Source organism: Liolophura sinensis, chromosome 8, assembly GCF_032854445.1.
Source record: "Liolophura sinensis isolate JHLJ2023 chromosome 8, CUHK_Ljap_v2, whole genome shotgun sequence".
NCBI classification, from domain to species: Eukaryota; Metazoa; Mollusca; class Polyplacophora; order Chitonida; family Chitonidae; genus Liolophura; species Liolophura sinensis.
Window position 1 is genome coordinate 56,612,146 of NC_088302.1, and position 20,783 is coordinate 56,632,928.

General features: G+C 40.1%; 1 protein-coding gene across 1 annotated transcript; it reads left to right on the plus strand.

Moving 5' to 3' along the window:
- Positions 1 to 239: 239 nt before the first annotated feature.
- LOC135473704 (glycine receptor subunit alpha-2-like) lies at positions 240 to 19,102 on the plus strand. The gene is made up of 9 exons (XM_064753570.1): positions 240 to 299; positions 1,466 to 1,518; positions 2,852 to 2,922; positions 9,503 to 9,570; positions 10,037 to 10,263; positions 11,617 to 11,699; positions 12,196 to 12,330; positions 13,608 to 13,996; positions 17,367 to 19,102. The coding sequence occupies exons 1-9, from the start codon at positions 240 to 242 to the stop codon at positions 17,511 to 17,513; spliced, it is 1,233 nt and encodes a 410-aa protein (XP_064609640.1). The 3' UTR covers positions 17,514 to 19,102.
- Positions 19,103 to 20,783: the final 1,681 nt, after the last annotated feature.

Here is a 20,783-nt window from a genome sequence, read left to right on the forward strand (position 1 = left end):
TGTGGCAGTATGACTTGCGCCTAGAGGTAATCATTTATCGTTTATATGACACGAGGGATTTTGGCAATTAGGCAACGGAGACTAATGATCAATTGGCCTTAGAGGTAGGCCGTGAGATGCCAAGGCCCTAGAACCGCCTTCCAATCTCCATAGGCACTTCGGCAGCGAGACATGCTCGACACCGAGATCCGCTCCGTGGCTACGCACTCTAACTTCCACTAATGCTCTCAGCGCAGGCCATGCCGATGCCCAAAGTTCTGCTGGTACTCTACACCATTGCTTTCCATCTGGTATCGGAGGTGGGAAGCGAGGGCTCGTCAAGGTAAGACGACTTACTTGATATTCCATGCTGTTTTACACAAGATACGCTTCTCCCGACGGTACGACCATTGTCATGTCCGGTGGTGCGAAGACTGTAAAGCTGCCTTGTTCACTAGCCTTTCTCGTCCTCATTCACGATCACCACCGACAGTTCGATAATAGAGAAATATTGTCACTGGAGCCTTCTTTGAATACTTTATTGAAAATCGAATCATCCGCCTAGTTGTATGTGCGTTATTAAGGTTTAGGCGACAGGCTTCAGTTCGAGCTCCACGTGTGTTGCTCATATCACAGACGGCTGATAACAGTCTATTTAACCGGTCTTGATGAAGCAAAGTTAAATAAAACACAAGCCAGATGAGTGCCTAGCATCACACACAACACATTAGTTACATTAGTGAGAGGGTAGGCTTTGGGGTGATTTAGGTTCAGGCTTGGTGTCTAGCGTGATACACAGCACTTTTGGCCTTGAGAATGGTCCAGCATATTAGTCAAATTTTATTCACTTTTTTAATACGCACCGCATTTTTATTGAATGATATTGTGATGAGAATTTTTACGACAGAAGGTAACTTATTTCGTCTAGGTTGTGTAAAGCATTCTATATTCTTCATCCATATAGCTGCTCAACACACACTCGCGCTTTAACGAACTGGATCGCTGAAATTCTTTCCCAGTGCATAGCATTTCCAATTTGGACATATTCATGTGAATCAAAATCCCTGATACAATATGGTTTATGATCGATATTCCGGAAATATTGACGGAACAATGAGTATTTATCACAGACATCAAACGTATGACTAAAATAATACGGTTTGTAGTGCGGAATGTGACATTTGTGTACTTCAACACAAATAACCCTGCACGACATAAATAATATGAGAGTTCTACGTTTTCTTATATGGCAATCCTTTGAATGACAGCATGTATGCCAAATGGGATGTAAAGCCAATGGCACCCAATGGCTTACAATGCGGAGGATAATGTCGGTGTATTAAATCGGAGTAAATCTCAGGACGTAAAAATAGCGGTATTGCATATTACAGCACATATTGATCGGTGAAGAAGGCCAATCGTTTTGGAATCACTTATAGGTAACCATCGAGAAACACGTGTCCAATAACTCCTTTCTCATATTCAGACAAACCAATTCAAGGAATCTGGAAGTCGGGCAGTACAGAAGTGTCTCCAAAAGTCAGTCCCTACTAAATACATTGGTTCGTAAAGGAATGGCGTCGTTTGTCACATATATCGGTTTTACATAATGCTTGTTTACCTTGCACTGTGATTTGCGCGTTAATCTACTTTTTCCAAGTGTAATTTTCTGTGACTTCTAATGTACAGTACTAGAAATGAGACAAGAACGCTTCAGATCTGTATGATCGTCAAATTACACGTGTGAAATAGGCACGTACATGTCGATCTCCTACGTGTCAAGTTAACACAGCAGCTTACGTCATGCAGAGTTATATATACGTGTGTTGGCAAATTACTTTCCGACGTGCACGCGGATATGTATGGTAAACTCTACGGAATAAGCAATTATATGTGGGGCCTAAATATGACCATGTGTTAACATAATATAGCAGACTGTTGTGGAAATAAGACAGTGTGTTGTACACAAACCACAGCTCATTGACTACATGGGGTCCCCTGCTCGTCGTATATGCTTGTGGAAGTAGATGTGATCTATTGTGTCAGAGAGCGTGCGGTCGCAGATCTTTTTCACATCCTACAAAGACGATGAAACCCAAATCACACAATTCACTCTCACCAGTGACTTTTTAGAAGAAAAACACAGTTTGCGAATTCTAGTCATTTAGTCATCCAACTGCCGTGTTTCTTCTAGAAATGACAGCCAATGCCGCAAGCTATAATCATTATGTCACAAACCCTAAATACAGTTCATTAAACCCCAGAGTTCTTCATTACGATAAAATGACTATTCGCCATTGCCAGCAATGATATTAAAACGATATCCTGAAATTGTCCATTAAGACAAAATAGTCAATCGTCAACCTAGATAAAGGTAAAACATCCAGAATTGTTCATTAAGACGAATGGGTTTAAATGCAATCTACATGCAATGGTACAAGCCCTATTAAGATAAAAAGGTTTAATAATTACAACCTTTGGATCCATATTCTATATAACAGGAGAACATTTTAATTCTAATCAAAATTGTAATTCTGGTTAAAATTGAAATTGCTAGATCCCCTTAGACGCATAAACATCCTTCGACTTCGTTTGTTTGAAAAAAAAATCGCTGTCAGTCAAGGTGGTTATAGTCTTAACCCTACATTATACAGAGATTGTGACAATAAAGATTGGGTGATTCACCGATTTCAGCAACCTGAAATTATAAAGAGATACAGACAATACAGATTAGTTGGGTCTCTAATTTACCAATTTAGTACTAATAGCTTGAGCAAGTAATTTCCTGTTGAAATGTATGTACGCAGCGAAATACAATTAAAAGAAAGAGAATCTAAATAAAAGTTGTTTTTATTTTTCAATTTATTTTTAGGACAAAATTGTTGATACAGCTTCTCAAAGGATATGATCATCGAATTTCTCCGAACTTCGCAGAAGACAAACGTAAGTAAATCACTTTTTAAAATTTTAAATCAGAAGCCATTCTACGTATAGTTCAAACCATAAAATTTGCTTAGTTCTGTAGCTATATTCTGTGTTGGCACAGCTCAGTTTATTTCACATACTTTAATAATATATAGGAGAGTAATTCCTGTGACCAGTAACCGGCAAAAACCGGCCTCTTGTTAGTTTAGCTCAGGTAAGGCTTGAATCTAACTGTTCATGTAAAAACTTAAATATCAGTAAGTTACACCCGGCAGCGCCATGGCTTAACTAGACCATTTCTTAGGCTTCACTGATCTGAAATGACTCTAATATAATGGCATCATCACATTAACTATACCTCGCCACGATATCGCTGCAATATTACCCAAGTGGCCTTAATCATTCAGTCAGTCATTAAATTAATAGTAACATGATAACAGTAACATGAAAACTGTAATATGGAAACAGTAACATGGAAACAGTAACATGGTAACAGTAACATGATAACAGTAACATGAACACAGTAACATAACAGTAACATGGAAACAGTTACATGGAAAGAATAACATGAAAACAGTAACACGATAACAGTAACATGAAAACAGTAACATGAAAACAGTAACATAAGAATAACATTAAACAGTAACATGATAAAAATAACATGAAAACAGTAACATGATAACAGTAACATGATAACAGTAACATGAACACAGTAACGTGAAAACAGTAACATGAAAACAGTAACATAACAATAACATGAAAACAGTAACACGATAACAGTAACATAACAATAACATGAAAACAGTAACACGATAACAGTAACATGAAAACAGAAACATGAAAACAGTAACATAACAATAACATTAAACAGTAACATGATAAAAATAACATGAAAACAGTAACATAATAACAGTAACATGGAAACAGTAACATGATAACAATAACATGAAAACAGTAACAGGGAAACAATGCAAAGAGTTTAGGACTCGAGGTCCACCACCAGAATCCCGGTTTATTCAAGCCTGCAATAGAAAAGACTACTTCATAGAGAGTAAAAATAGATCAGAGAGGACAGTGCTATAGTTTGCAAATGGCAAAACCGGTGAAATACGGCAACTCCATACAAAGTAAAAACAAGGCAGAGAGGACCGTACTATAGTTGACAAATGGTGGCATAGAATCGATGAGATACGGCTACTTCATATTTGATCACGTAAATGTATCTTCCGTAACATACTGTTATTACCTCTGATCTAAGCTTTCTATCAGGCTGTATTTTTACCAGTCACATTCACGCCATGTTAAATCACAATGTCAGAAAGTCCGTGCTTGGAAATGCGGCAAACGTGTAGCCAGATGCTTCTACTGGGCAAAATGGTACTGGATTATTATTTCATTGGCCTCCATGATCTGGTTAGCGTAACAGCGCGGCGCAATGGCCAAGGAGCCTATCACCAAATCCGGTGGCTCTGAGTTCAAGTCCAGTTCATGTCAGCTTCGTCTCCCCTGGGCTATGCCTAATTTCCTGCCAAGAGAAATATTCTTGAGTTCGACGTAAAACATCAATCCGATAAATACATAAATCAAAAAAATCCAGGCATAATTTCCACAGTGTCGCTTGTCATGATTCATGTAACATTAGATCGTGCCTGGGAAACATGCGATACATTTGACAAACAGAATCAACAATTTGTTATTAGACATAATATTTTTGTTATTAGACCCAATAGTTTTGTTAAAGCAACAAAAAGCCGAAAGTTTAATGCAAAATGATTGAAATAGTACGTCATGTTTTGTGTAAACGTCAATTCTGACATATCATTCTTAAATCATGGACGAACGTTCCAGGGGTCAGTTGTTCATAAATGTTTCTTGACTTGTGCCCAGTATTAACTTTAGTCCAGGCGGGAGTGTCTTTTACTAACTTTCAAGTCTGGCTGAACTTTTAATACATCCTTAACCAACTGCGTGATTCTGCTTAAATCTGGATATGGGGCTGTATATATTCATTGTGTTGAATTTGATAGACATGTTGGATATATGAACAGTTGCAATCAAAGTGCAAGTGAGATAAATAAGCTGATAACTGACGACTTCTAAACTAGCATGGTATAAGGTCTGGATATTGACTTCAGTCATTCACTTAGAGCATACCTTGCGTCTTTCCATCATCAATGAAATCATCCAATTTTCATACTTTATATTCTTTCTTAGTTCTTTGGATGTTTATTTTTGAAATTGGAATTGCGATTATTTAGCCGGAACGTCCATTCTGATTGACGGCTGGTATATGAATGTCTCTATAGGCGCATAGATTCGGGTTATTCCTACAGCACAATAACTCAGGAACCTCTCCTCAATGCAGTTGGTTGGAGTTCCAGTCCAGCTCACTTTGACCTCATTTCCAGCAGTAAATGTACGTGAAATGGTCTGCCGACAGCCTGCGGATGGTCATAGGTGTCCCCACTGCTCCGCCCGATTTCTTCCCGTCTTAATATTCTTGAGTGCTATGTAAAACATCAATCAAACAAATACATAAATTTTATATGGCACACATTCCGTAATCCAACAATAATGTTAATAATTCTTACAATATAGTTAAACATCACACTGAAAACTAGCATGGCACTCAGTGATCTGCTTCATACAAACATCGCATGAAAACAGCACGCATGACACCCAGCAAGCTGTCTCGCACGAACATCGCATGAAAACACACGCATGACACACACTGAGTTGCCTCACACAGACAACGCCCTGAAATCAACAAGCATGACGCTCGTCGAGTTACCTCACAAAAACAGCAAGCCTGGCACCCAGCGGCAATATACTGAAACACAACAGCAATACATTTACCTCTAGTAACAATACACTGACGCCCAGTAGCAATATACCAGTAACAATGACATCCAATGGCAATATACTGACGCCCGGTAGCAATATATCAGTAAAAATGGCATCCAGTAGCAATACACTGATCCCCAGTAGCAATACACTGACGCCCAGTAGCAGTGTACCAGTAACAATGACATCCAGTAGCAATACACTGACCTCCAGTAGCAGTACACTGACGCCCAGTAGCAATATATCAGTAAAAATGGCATCCAGTAGCAATACACTGATCCCCAGTAGCAATACACTGACGCCCAGTAGCAGTGTACCAGTAACAATGACATCCAGTAGCAATACACTGACCTCCAGTAGCAGTACACTGACGCCCAGTAGCAATATACCTGTAACAATGACATCCAATAGCAATATACTGACGTCCGGTAGCAATACATCAGAAACAATGACATCCAGTAGCAAGGGCATTGACCCCCCAATAGCTATACACTGACGCTCCGAAGCAATATGTTGACGCCTAGTTGCAAAATATCGACACCACCAGAAGATTTTCCCCAGATCTGCTGTAAGCTTAGTGTTATTTTAGAAACTGTATGTCAAATTTTTGGGGAATTGAAACAACCCGATTTTTTTCTCAGTTTGTCGAGACCGTTACCTTTGACATTGACGTGGGATTTATCGAGTCAAGCGCGTTGACACAATTACTATAACTCTGGGTCACAACTGGCACCGTGCACAACAGATCACGAGACAAATGAAACGATGAATGCCTTATGTAAGAAAGTACGACGCTAAACCCAAAGCACTCACTTTCTCGCTCACTTATATAAGAAGAAGGCAGCCTTGTGTAAGTGTCTTCAAATTGGTATTTAGGATTAATGATCTCAAAATTTAGGTTAAAATGTTTACAGAAACTAATTAAGAAAATATAGAGGTGCTCTTCTGTATATTTAGGAACACAGTCATGGATAGTATTCAAGGAAAATGACGCTTGTCAAATGGATAGTATTCAAGGAAAATGACGCTTGTCAAAACAAATGATTTCGTAAAGTAGTATTGTCAGTGATATAGGAAACTTTATGCAAGCATTGGTGGGGTGGGGGTTGGGGGGGGGGTGGAGGGTTACGTGTGGGTTCTACGCACAAAAGATATTTGGTGAGAAACTGAGCTGGAACACGGCATGTACAGTGCATTTTGTGGTAATGGAAATTGAAAAATTGAATATAGAAGCCATTACACAACAAAATAGTGCTCTCCAAACACATAAGTAACCCACGACATGCATATACTTGTATATCTTTACTGCGTATTATTCACGGCGTAAAACGCCAATCAAATAAATAAATAAATACTGCGTATTATACTTCAGTCCGAATATAAAGTGTGTACTCTCGACGATTCTGCAACATCTAATGTTTGTATGCTCCCAACAATGCCGAAATGGTGGGGCTGCGTTTTGTATGACAGCAAAGGGAATTCCAGTGTCTGTGCGGGTTTCTTCTGTTTCTAAGCAACACACTTTTCTTAAATATGTGTATTTATTTACTTATGCATTGCTTTATTTATTTATTGGTTTATTTACTTATTTATTTATTTATTGCGTATACAATATCTGAGATGAGAATAATAATAAAAATAAATCAAGCAACAAATTTCATACGGCAATATGGAGATTTCAATTGTTATCACAGAAGATTTGTATTTTAGTCTGACGTATAGCTACTTTTACATAAATTTAAGTCTTGCACACTTCTCCACGGATCATCACAATACTCAAGTATTGTGCATAGGCCTAACACAACATTCCAACCAAACACACAATGCTTGTTCATAAGACTTCAAGGGTTAAGGGTCCATTGTCTGAAAGGTATAACTGATAGCTTAAACGATAGGTGTCAGTTTGATGGAGAAAACCGCCAACCTTTGGCAAGGCGTACATGAATTTACGAAGTTTCAGTTGTGCGTGTGGTGCACAAGTAAACACACGATAATTGTGAAGACAAACGATATTTATTCATGATGAATGACTAGCTAATCACCGTTGTACAAAAGTTTGCGTAGTCTTAAACAATGTAAGGTGGATGTATCATGCCAAGTCGCTAGCCGATGAATAGATCGCAAAGAATGCTTATAGGGAACCTGTGAAAGGCCGATGAATCGTGATGAATGATTAGCAAAGTATGCTTATTTGGAGTGAGGTACCGATTAAATACAAGGTAAATACAACTCTGCTGTGGCAGATAGAGGTCGTGTAAGACTGAATCAATATTCCTAGTGTTATCGCTGTCAAAGGTGCAATTATTATGCAGACCAATACGCTTCCGATTCAACAATACACTGTGCCTCAAATCAATTTTACGATATCTCGAGATCTGCTCAATAACACGACGCGCTGTAGCGGCTAATTTACACTTGTACAGCGCGGCAGACGCGGTAGATATACAGGCCGCTTGTTTCGTCAGGCGTCATCAGTTTGTCTCATCAGGGGTTGTCTCTAACTCACATGGATCCTGAATTTTTAATGCGCAAAACTTGATCGAAGCTTCGTATTGCAATCCCTGAAGGTCTTCCGTTGTACAATTACCAAAACTTTTGTACAAATTTACACTGCACAATATCGGAAATGAAATTCCGCCATATACTTCAATCCTATTTAGTTTTCCTCATGATGAAAGCAGGTGGTTACAGTTGATAGTGGGGGTTTCTGTCCGTTAACGTCTTCATTGGTGAAGAGTTGATCGGACAGTGGGATTGCCGTCAGAACTGCTCAATGATTTGCATATTAAATATTTACTACAGGGGAACTGGAGTGGCATGCATCATTCACTAGAATGGAAACGCCATTAAACAAACTACCACCCCCAACTACCAGGAGAATTGGGAGCGCAGTAGTTATATAATTATACACAGATACAGTTTCCATGATTCCATAAGAAGCACAGAGTTTACTCTTTTACCTCGGTGAAATTACAACAGACTCAGTCTACAATAATTATTGGTGTAAACCAATGAATGAATCAATCAATTCGACAATCAGCCATGCATAATGCTATAAACCCATTCGTCAGTTAGCGACAATCAGCCATGCATAATGCTATACACCCATTCGTCAGCTAGCTATAAGCAGTCAGTTAGCTATAATCAGTTGGTTAGCTATAAGCAGTCAGTCGTCTACAGTGAGCCAGTTAGCTGAAAGCAATCGGTTAACTATCGCCAGTCCATTCATTCGTCTGTCCGTCTATCTATCCATTCGTCTATCTATTCATTCACGTGTATATTCAGTCATATGCGCATTCATCTATGTATTCATTCATCAAAACATGCATTCATCTATCCCCGTGGACAGGGAATCTGTTTGTTCTCAAGGTTCGTGGGATCTTTGTGACAGTAAGCGGTTGACAACGCTTGGATGGCTGTTCATGCAGTGTGACGATCATTGGTCACTTGTCTCTCACAAATATGATGTGTATATCTGTACGTCACGCGTGAGGAAGTTCGTCAATAACATACCAAAGGCCGGTGGTTTACGCCACACACTTTGGTTTCCTCCACCCTGGCATAGAATTAACCGACATCGCATACGTGAAAAATTCGTGAATATGACTTTAAGCGACAATCAAATAAATAAATAAATGGCTTTATACATTCATCCAACAGTTGACCATCTAAATAATCAACTGTCGAAAATAATAATCCTCTAATGAGATGCAGTAAACAATCCACCATCCAATAATCTGTTTTTCTCCTCCAGCTGTGCCGACTACTGTCTACATACAGATAAATGTGGACAGCGTGGATTCGTTCAGCGAGGCGACCATGGTGAGTCATGACTTACAACTGATACAATGTAGTTCGCAATAAACCACGGGGAGGTGTTAAACAGGGGTTTCTTAACAAAAGCTAAACATGTTTATATATACACATATATTTTGAAAATAGGCTAACTTCATTCGAGAAATATTCTTAACAATTCATTAATTTGTTCTTCCGATGGTGGTTAGATTATGCAAATTTTACAAATGTTTGAACTTCGATATCATTTTAGGATTTTAGGACGTATGTAATTTTGGACAGAGGCACTTAGCCAGCCTTCTCCGTGGCTTTTGTTCCACATGACAAAAGTATGGATACAAATGGTCTGTATCTTGCCGACGAGGTGATCTGTTAAACATTACGCGATACGTACCGGTATTTGTAATTTTTCTGTCAAAGATCTCCATCGCTGAAATAGTATAATCCACAAAAAGCCGAAGTGCATGATGAAGGCGAATGTGTTTGTTGGCAGGACTACTCGCTCCTCATCTTCCTACAGCAGAAATGGACGGATCACAGACTAGCCTGGCAAACCAGTGATCATCACGAACCTCTGGAGCTAGATGCTAAGTTCATGGATGCGCTCTGGGTGCCCGACCTGTTTTTCTCCAACGAGAAAAGTGGCTCTTTCCACTTTGTCACAGTCTCAAATAAAATGATGCATCTCTTCAGGAATGGATCTATATTATACAGTATTAGGTAAGAAAAACCACGCTTCTCCGTATTATACACCAACAGATGACGAAAACAATGCCTGTCTATATTATAGGGCATCAGATAACGGAAACAATGCTTCTTTTTATTATACAGCATTAGATTATGAAAACAAGGCTTGTCTGTATTGTACAACATTAGAGTGAGTGAGTGAGTGCTTGGGGTTTAACGTCGTACTCAACAATTTTTCAGTCATATGACGACGAAGGAATCTTTAGGGTGCATGTACGTGTAATGTGCCGCCTTGTTGCAGGACGGATTTCCACCGCTCTTTTATTTAGTGCTGCTTCACTGAGGCGACTTACCGAAGGCAAGTAAGCTGCCCCGCCCGAGCCATTATATTGATAGGGGTCAACCAGTCGTTGCACTATCATCTTCATGCTGAACGCCAAGCGAGGAAGTTACAACTTCCTCTTTTAAAATCTTAGGTATGACTCGATCAAGGATTGATCCTGGATCTACCGGTCCCGATGACCAAAACAATGCTTATCTGTATTATACAGCCATAGATGACGAAAAGCAATGCTTCTCTATATTATACAGCATTAGATGACCAAAACAGTGCTTGTATGTATTATACAACATTAGATGACAGAAGCAATGCTTGTCTGTATTATACAGCATTAGATGACCCAAACAGTGCTTGTCTGTATTATACAACATTAGATGACAGAAGCAATGCTTGTCTGTATTATACAGCATTAGATGACGAAAACAAAGCTTGCTTGTATTATGCAACATTAGATGACTAAAACAATTCTTTTCTTGTATTATACAGCATTAGATGACAAAAACAATGCATGCCTGTATTACACAACATTAGATAACGAAAACAATACCTGTCTGTATTACACAGTATTAGATGACTAAAACAATGATTGCCTATATTATACAATATTAGATGACGAAAACATTGCTTGTCTGCATTATACAGCATTAGATGACCAAAACAATGTTTGTCTGTATTATTCAGCATTAGATGACGAAGACAATGCTTGCCTGTATTAAAATAGCATAAGGTGGCGAAAACAATGCTTGGCTATATTATTATATTATACAGCATTAGGTGAAATAAACAAAACCTGGTCATACAGCATAAGGAGAAGTAAAAAAAATACAACATAAGTAGAGGTAAAAATTACAGCATTAGGTGTGGAAAACAGTGCGTGCTCATTGTATCTATAATATACAACACTTCATTTATACACCATCTCTTCTCCGCATCTTGCTCAGTATTTAATCATCGTTGTCTTGGATTTATGTGATATGTACATTTCCTCATTTGTACACCATCTCTTCACCGCATCTTGTTCAACTTCATTTTCTTCTTACGTTCAGATTGTCCTTGACCTTGAGTTGCCCAATGCATCTACAGAAGTACCCGTTCGATTCGCAAGTCTGCAATATCACCATGGAAAGCTGTAAGTGTATTTATAACGACTCATCTTTGGATGTGATGCCCCGGTATCCGTGGTATAATGCTTGCTGCACACCATTTGGCGCCATTTAAGTGCTTTATCGGTACAGAGAGAGTACATTCTGATAATGATATTTTTGCAGTTTTCTTTGTGTACATGACTTGTATCGCGGAATACTGTACACAACTTGTATCGCGGTTCCTGTAAGCAGTAACAAAAAAGCTTTAGCCCCCATTTTTTGCCGCTGGAAATGAGCTATAGCAACTGCCTGATTTGTTTTGAGAGTAACCAAAGAAGTGTTTATTTGTTTGATTTGATGTAGTTATCAGTTACCTTTACATGAAGATATCATACTAACTGTGTTACTTCGCTAGGTAAAACGTTTTGGTCCAGTTACGTAAGCATCACTTTCACTCAACGCTATCCGTCAAAGGATCTTTGCATTCTTTTCTGCGAGTTTGTTCCCTCAAAGAAAACTGACATTCATCTTTTCCCACAGATGGCCATACTACCAACAGTATGGTGTTCAGATGGTACCCGGAAGTGCCCCTGGACAGGAACCCAGCCCTGCAGCTTCCACAATTTGACCTGCTGTCAACCCCGGTCTCAGATTGTACAAAAATATACGGCGGAGGTAATGCGAGTGTTTATGTGACTAACAATTCATGAACAGCCAGTAACATTAACGAGCAATTTTACCGGTCATACTAGGTTCGTATCACAAGACTGTAGACTATATTTGTCGGCGATACTTTCGAAGACAACTGTATGGGCCCAAACGAGCCGAGAGTTACAGCTGTTACTGTTCTGCTAAGCCAAGGGTATTGGATTAAAACGAGCCGTGGCCACTCCAGCTTCATCATCTCAGTTTTGGTGTACCACTAGTTATAAGACTTTTGTGAGATTCAGGTCTGGATCCATCAACAGTATCGATAAACAGAGTCGTCCAAATACGTTCTCAGCGCTGCACAAAGCGGATAAATTACTACCGTACTTCACTGTTACATAACATTTATCGCATCGATTTTGCATCGATTTTAGTTTCTCATCATTACACTGCAGTACGTCTGAAATCTGTGAAAGCATTTTGCTATACAGTAATCTGTGGATATATTGACATTGGGCAATAACTTGAGGCCTTTAAATGGAAATTGAAAGAAATTGTCCATGTGCTAAAAGTGATGTGAAAATAGATGATTAAAGATGGATTTAAGTACTTTCATATCTGTCCTCTTTTAGTAAAACGATGTTTTTTTTACATGTACAATTGTCGGTGTGGGAAATAATTGATTGTATTCAAATCTGTTACGCCTGACCTGAATTCTGTTTTATGCTTTAGTGCACTTTTGAACACATTTCTTGTATACCCACGGCTAGTTACCGTTGACTTGTAACAAGGGAGTTTCGATATGTAACTCCTTGTCGTCAAACGTAAAAACAGTTCTACTGCGCCATGTGAAGGTTGAAAATTGTCAGGCAACCATGTTGAAGTTGATTTACTGATCACTGGTCTTACTCTTTCGAGAAGCACAAATGACGCCTCTTTCGTTAAGGAACTTCTCCAGTTCACAAAATGTTCAAATTCTCAATTTCGCTGTCATTCGTCTACTCTAAATTACCTCCATGACACTTTTTACAGACGCCCTTGTTAAAGTAAATGGGATTAAAGAATTGTGGCCTAACATTTTTAACAGGTAACATAATACAATTGGACTTTGTCTTCAACGATAAAAGACTTCGAACTTGAAACTCCCCAATTACAACGAAGATTCAAAGTCGCTATTACTCGTAGCTTAATTCAGAAATTAAAATCTGTTGCCAAACCAAGTGAATCTTTCTAACTTATGACTTTTGCAAAGTTTCTTAAGTGTATCGTACATTATTGAATAACCTTATTTTCTCCCTTTTTAGCCAATTACACATGTCTGCAAGCGAGTTTATTCCTGAAGCGACAGGTGGGATATTTTGTCATCCAGATTTACGTACCTAGTATTCTCATCGTGGCACTCTCCTGGGTCTCCTTCTGGCTCAGTGCCGAGGCCATCCCTGCACGCATTTCATTGGGTGTCCTCACCATCCTCACCATGACAACGCAGACTTCCGGTGCCAATGCCTCCCTACCACGCGTATCTTACATCAAGGCCATCGATATCTGGATGCTGTCCTGTCTTCTCTTCGTCTTCGTGGCCTTGTTAGAGTTCTCCGTCGTCAATTACATTAGTCGGATTGAGAAGATTGTCATTCCTAATGAGATGAAACTTGCTTCTCAGAAAGATCTTACTACTGGTCACTTACCCACGGTAAGTTGTCTGTATTCTATGGTCTACAATCTATGGAATTTTGGACCGCTTTTCAATTCGCAGGACGCCCAAATATCTGCTAAATATAGTCACCTTAATTCAAACATGTATTGTTTTGTCTTCAGATGATACCATTTAGCTTTTTATTACCAACAGGCAGATTAGTTTTTGGCGTGTTTCAACTGCCCGTTATCGTCCTGTACGATATGTTGTGTATGTATTGTGTGACCAGGTGTGAGAGCATTTAGCGTGACAGTAGGAATTGGTGTGAAATCATGTATTGTAGGACCAGATGTGAGATCATTTAGCGTGAGAGTATGAAATGTTGTGTATGTATTGTGGGACCAGATGTGAGATCATTTAGCGTGACAGTAGGAAGTGGTGTGTATGTATTGTGGGACCAGGCGTGAGACCATTCAGCGTGACAGTAGGAAATGGTGTGTATGTATTGTGGGACCAGATGTGAGGTCATTTAGCGTGAGAGTAGAAAATGGTGTGTATGTATTGTAGGACCAGAGGTGAGATCATTTAGCGTGACAGTAGGAATGGTGTGTATGCATTGTGGGATCAGATGGGAGATCATTTAGCGTGACAGTAGGAAGTGGTGTGTATGTATTGTGGGACCAGACGTGAGATCATTCAGTGTGACAGTAGGAAATGGTGTGTATGTATTGTGGGACCAGATGTGAGATCATTCCGCGTGAGAGTAGAAAATTGTGTGTATGTATCGTAGGACCAGAGGTGAGATCATTTAGCGTGACAGTAGGAATGGTGTGTATGTATTGTGGGATCAGATGGGAGATCATTTAGGGTGACAATAGGAAGTGGTGTGTATGTATTGTGGGACCAGATGTGAGATCATTCATCGTGACAGTAGGAAATGGTGTGTATATATTGTGGGACCAGATGTGAGATCATTTAGGGTGACGGTTGGAAATTATGTGTATGTATTTTGGGGTCAGATGTGAGATCATTTATCATGAAAGTAGGAAATGGTGTGTATGTATTGTGAGACCAGATGTGAGATCACTCAGTTTAATGGTAAGAAATGGTGTGCATGTATTGTGAGACCAGATGTGAGATCATTTAGTGTGACAGTAGGAATGGTGTGTATGTATTATGGGGCCAGATATAAGATCATCCAGCGTGACAGTAGGAAATTGTGTGTATGTATTGTGGGACCAGATATAAGATATAGGAATTGGTGTGGAATCATGTATTGTGGGACCAGATGTGAGATCATTTAGCGTGACCGTTCGAAATAGTGTATATGTATTGTGGGACCGAATGTGAGATCATTTAGCGTGACGGTAGAAAATGCTGTGAAATCATATATCATGGGAGCAGATACGAGATCGTTTAGCGTGACTGCTTTGGTGAGAGTAAGCGGTTTACAGCGTTGTCTAGTGCAGCCTTACATGAAGATTTCTGGGAGCGCTGGTCTGTCACAAATGTGACATGGGTGTCACAAGTGGAAAGTTCGACAATAGAATTTATTCCATCAACTATATTGCCTCAGATCCTCCAGTCATTTTTTGCGAAAATATCAGCTTGGAAAAGTGACTCGGACTTTTCGTGACATTTTTAATCGTGTACATCAGTATTCAACTGATTCGCGCCAAACCACACTTGGCAGTGAAAGTTAAAGCCTGCCGTTCATAATGACACAAAGATAGTGTAGGATTATAGAAGTCAGGTCAGAAAAATACCACACATTAGTGCTTACAATAACTGAACTACATTCGTCCTCCAGAACAATGATAAGGCCAGTTGTACCCATATATCCATATACTATACCGTCGTATGAATGAACAACGTTTAGCTGGAAGCCGGAAGAGTGTGCGATATAATATGATACTGCCCAGCTTGACGATAAGCAGGCGTGGCCAGACAGCGGGAGAGGATATCTCACTGAGAAAAATGCTTGGCATCCCTTACTGAAGTATTCAATACAGATATTTATCGTTAAGAAACAAAATCCTAGTGTAGACTGAGCTGCAGACTTATTTGACAGTCCTTGTTTACATGCCAAGACAAATGGATATACCGGGTGTATTATGCCTGTTGTATCATTTACGCATGGCAAGACCTTCCAGTTATACCAGAGCTGTATATATTCATTCTTATTCTCTGTTGATGATATACAGCAGCCATTGCCATAGTGCTACATAAACCGCTAAGTCATGTCACTAGCACAAATGACCTATTTGCACGAACTGAACAAGCTCTCCTGATATTATCTGGGAAAGGAAATTATCTGGACAGAAAACAATACTTTCGTTGCTTTTCCAAAAGGCGGTAGCATCTCTTTCTGTTGGCCCATCCTGACACCCTTTAATTGCCCGGATACGTATTAATAGGCGGAACACTCCAGATGGTTACGTCTGATAGCCCGCAGAAGCTGGTTAATATGGGCATTGGACAGTTGGTGAATGGCACCGTTGCACTTATGGTACATGTACATGGTAACAGGCAGAGCAACAGGCAGGTGGCTTGTAATGCCGTAAGCCAAGGTGACAAGTCGAATTTACTAAATTTGAAAACCCGAAATGTTTTGTCACTTCACACATAGTTTTCTTCTATTTCAACTGCAACCCATCACAGGGACCACACGCTAACACAAACGTCACAAATATTAGTTTTGATAACGTACCGATATTTAAAATTAGTTGTCTCCCCAGGATTCGGGGTAGCTGTTCATTTAGTGGGAATGAAGGTGGGTAATGTTTGTGTACCTCGTCGTTTTGCTTTGTTTTTGTGTTTTTGTGTGTGTGTGTTTTGCCATCCCACTGTATCGCATATTGGGCCTCCTTGTGGACGGCTTTATTAGAGATTTATCATACCGAGTTTCTACATGATCGAGGAGCCAGCGCGGATCAGTTTGTAGACGATTCCATTCTGGCACAGCTGTCAATGTGGCGTCACACGAATCGCGCCAACAACCCGCAAACCTTTCATTCTGGTCCTAGCTCGCAAAACACTCAATGAAATGTCGTTTTTTCCGATCTTTTCACCCCAAAATTTTAAAAATTCTTTTCAAAAGCTTTATTTTTTGTCCTTGAACACTGCAAGATCAGCATTCGTAGTCGATACTTTTCCACAGCTGGAGTGATTTCTGACGGCAAAAGCTCTACCACTCCTAAGGGTCAGTGTCTAGGCATTGAATCATTATGTCACGGCCACTGTTTTAAGCTTCGGCGTTAATCCATGCAGGTCATTGTCCCTGTCATTAGAGAACGGATCGGTCTCTGCGCAGGCATTCAAGCTGGAAAGGTGATAAACTGTAACCAGTGATTTACACCTACCGGTGGAGGGACACTTATCTCACTCAGCACTTTTCTCGAGTCAAGTCATTCTCTTGTCATTTCAGAGCAATGGAGACAAAAAGAGGAGAAGATCTATGAAGTTCTGGGTCGGCAAGAAAAAGGCGATGTCGGTGGACCGATGTTCACGTGTGATTTTCCCATTAGCTTTTGGTCTCTTCAATTTGGTCTACTGGCTAGTGTATATGACGTAATCATCTCTGTTAAACGCCTTTGTACAGTATTGCATTATGACATGTTATATCGATTACATCATTTTACGATAATGTATCAGCTAACATCTGCCTTTAAATTATTACAGCTTCAGCCTTCATGTACACACTAAACGAAAAAAGAAATAACAGCTGTACACACTAAACGAAAACAGAAATAAAAGCATGATAAAAGCATAAAAAAATAAAATAAAATGCAGCGATAAAATGAGTTTACCTAAAGCAGTGACAGTGTGACGACGAATGCATGATCGCACATAAGATAGGCCTGCAGGCTAGGAAACTCGACTTGATGCATGGCTGCAGGCTGGTAAACTCAGCTTTGTACATGGCTGCAGGCTAGCAAACTCGGCTTGGTGCAAATCTGCAGGCTAGGAAACTCGACTAGATGCAGATCTGCAGGCTACAAAAAACTCGGCTTGGTGCATGTTTGTCTTACACATGTATCCCCATCCCGAATTAATAAATAATAGTGAAATAATTAATATTGCACTATACATTACTTAAGAATTTATTGAGTTGACGTAGATAACATTAGTTTGGATCGGTACACGACATAAACAGTGTACCGAGGTTGCATTCTAATGGATATGCCCGCATTTTAAAAACTGTCACGTAACCTGTTCCAGCACACCAGGGCATTCTTTCCCCCTGGCTCTGTCATAATGCTGGCAGCCGTCGTACAAGTGAAAACCTTCTTGAATACAACAAAATGCCAATCAAATAAATGAATATATGGGACATCGTAAAATTCGGTCATGATTTTACAAAATGTACCGTGTGAGTGTACGGTATATAAGGACAGTAAACCTGATGCCATTATCTTTTGTCCGTGTACATGTATGTGTGCGCAGATCAAACACATTGTCTGAGCTGTTGAGCTTAGTGTTAAATTAACCAGTTGATATACTATGAACGATGGCGTTTGACTTATTTCGTTGCATTCAACATTAATTTGTCGTATTAATTCATACCATATGACGTATTCATATTGCTGCCTTACCGGATGAACATATTTACGTACACAAGGAGCAAAGATACTGTGCATCATTGTTCCGGTTACAACCTCGTAGGTGTACAGTTAGACAGAAGTAGCCGTTGAACATTAGACGTATCTGTAGGCATTTGTGATCGAGCAGTCATTTTACCATCCTTGTACGTTATAGTACACCCACTCTCAGTACAGCTTTCTTCAATTAATCGCTCTTGTATTCAAGTACTCCAGAATGAATTCTGATTGGGTGTTGTTTGCCCTGGACAATAGCACAGCTAAATTCATCACATGCTGTACACAAAGTCAGATTGCAGTTTGTCTGTGCCCGTGTTTCAGCTGAATATGTTGTATCTTGTATCCCTCACTCACAATCAGGGTAGAACCTGATCCGTTTGAAACAGGACATTTGGTCGTATCACTTGTAAGTATGCAATCAATGTTAATGATAACAACGTAGTACTTCTGGAGTCCGAGTTTTGGTGTTCGCTGTTATAACATTATAGCTGGTGTTCAGCGAACAGATTTATTGCTCAAATAAACTTTATAGTGCTGATTGGCATCATCACAATTGTTACAAGTTCGAATTAAACAGCTTTTGTTCACTCTATGTTTCACTGCTATATAAGAGTGTTTTACAGGAATTATGTTCACTACAGTTTGCTTGTACCGGTATGCATGCGTTGCAAAGGTTGATGGTTTACCATACAGCAAAGGTTGGTGGTTTACCACGAAACAAAGGTCATTGGTTTGCCATACAGCAAAGGTCGGTGGTTTACCACGAAGCAAAGGTTGGTAGTTTACCATACAGCAAGGCTGGTGGTTTACCACGAAGCAAAGGTCGGTGGTTTACCATACAGCCAAGGTCGGTGGTTTGCCATACAGCCAAGGTCTGTGGTTTACCATACAGCAAAGGTCGGTGGTTTGCCATACAGCCAAGGTCTGTGGTTTGCCATGCAGCAAGGTTGGTGGTTTACCATACAGCAAATGTCGGTGGTTTGCCATACAGCAAAGGACGGTGGTTTACCACAAAGCAAAGGACGGTGGTTTACCACAAAGCAAAGGTCTGTGGTTTACCACGAAGCAATGGTCGGCGGTTTACCATACAACCAAGGTCTGTGGTTTGCCATGCAGCAAGGTTGGTGGTTTACCATACAGCAAAGGTCGGTGGTTTACCACGAAGCAAAGGTGAGTTGTTTACCATACAGCCAAGGTCTGTGGTTTTCCATACAGCCAAGGCCTGTGGTTTGCCGTACAGCAAAGTCGGTGGTTTACCATGCAGCAACGCCCGTGGTTTACCATGCATGATCCGGTTTCCTCCACCGGCAAAAATGACTGCTATATCGTAAGTGAAATTCTTGAGTATGGAGCTGCCCAACAATCAAATAAATCAAGTAATGTCTTGATTAAGCTGGTAACAAGCTGTACTTGAACGAGGCCACCTGGCTAACAGCAGACTTTTAGTTCTTTAGCAGAGGCAAGGAATTCAGCAGAAACTCGGTTACTGTTGTCCGTACATACGCCCTATGACATGAATATAACGGTGTATAACAAACATGATAAAATGATTTCAGGATGTGAGTCGATATGACCCATGACGTGCTTTCACATCTGCTGGGTCAGTGGTTTAACTAGCTCGGAGATTGATTACTATCGACAACTCATTTACAACTACGAACTCAACATGTAGTATTAAGCGGTCACTGCGTCTAATCCCGACCGCCCAGCATTATCACTGACCAAGGAAAAGGTTTAATCATCCCCAATATACGCAGGTTCCGTATAAGTTATGTGAGTATGATAAACCGCTGGGTCCTGCGAGTGCCTAACCATAACTCGACGCTCTCTGTTCCTCCTTCCCACAACTGACCAGAGCCGCTCCTTGACATGTTCATCGAGCAATCGGCCCGTAACAATGTCTCAAGCTGCAGACAAGTGTCAGCTTCGATCGCTCTCTGACCCGTGTGGAGCGAGCATTACAATTTCCTCATTTGTCTTCTCCGCCGTGAATATTTCCGGAGATAACTGTTTGTGTTTGATAATTACTTCCAGGACTTCATCGAATGAGGCAGTAAGCTCTTTTCGCCCCTTTGCTGGTCGGAAAATGAGTTGACTACAAATGGGTATTCTCCTAATACAGCGATTTCCCACCACAGTAATATCTGACCAATGTACAAGAACACAGCTAACAGGGGATAAGACCACTTACACACCATAACAACTGTACTGTAAGGTCGCCAAACACAGCATTTGATACGAGG

Excerpts from the sequence above, each read along its gene's own strand:
- LOC135473704 (XM_064753570.1), top strand. The coding sequence starts at position 240 with ATGCCGATGCCCAAAGTTCTGCTGGTACTCTACACCATTGCTTTCCAT. Across the intron at positions 1,519-2,851 it reads GTACAGAAGTGTCTCCAAAA|GACAAAATTGTTGATACAGC; the intron begins GTCAGTCCCTAC and ends ATTTATTTTTAG. Across the intron at positions 10,264-11,616 it reads TCTATATTATACAGTATTAG|ATTGTCCTTGACCTTGAGTT; the intron begins GTAAGAAAAACC and ends TCTTACGTTCAG.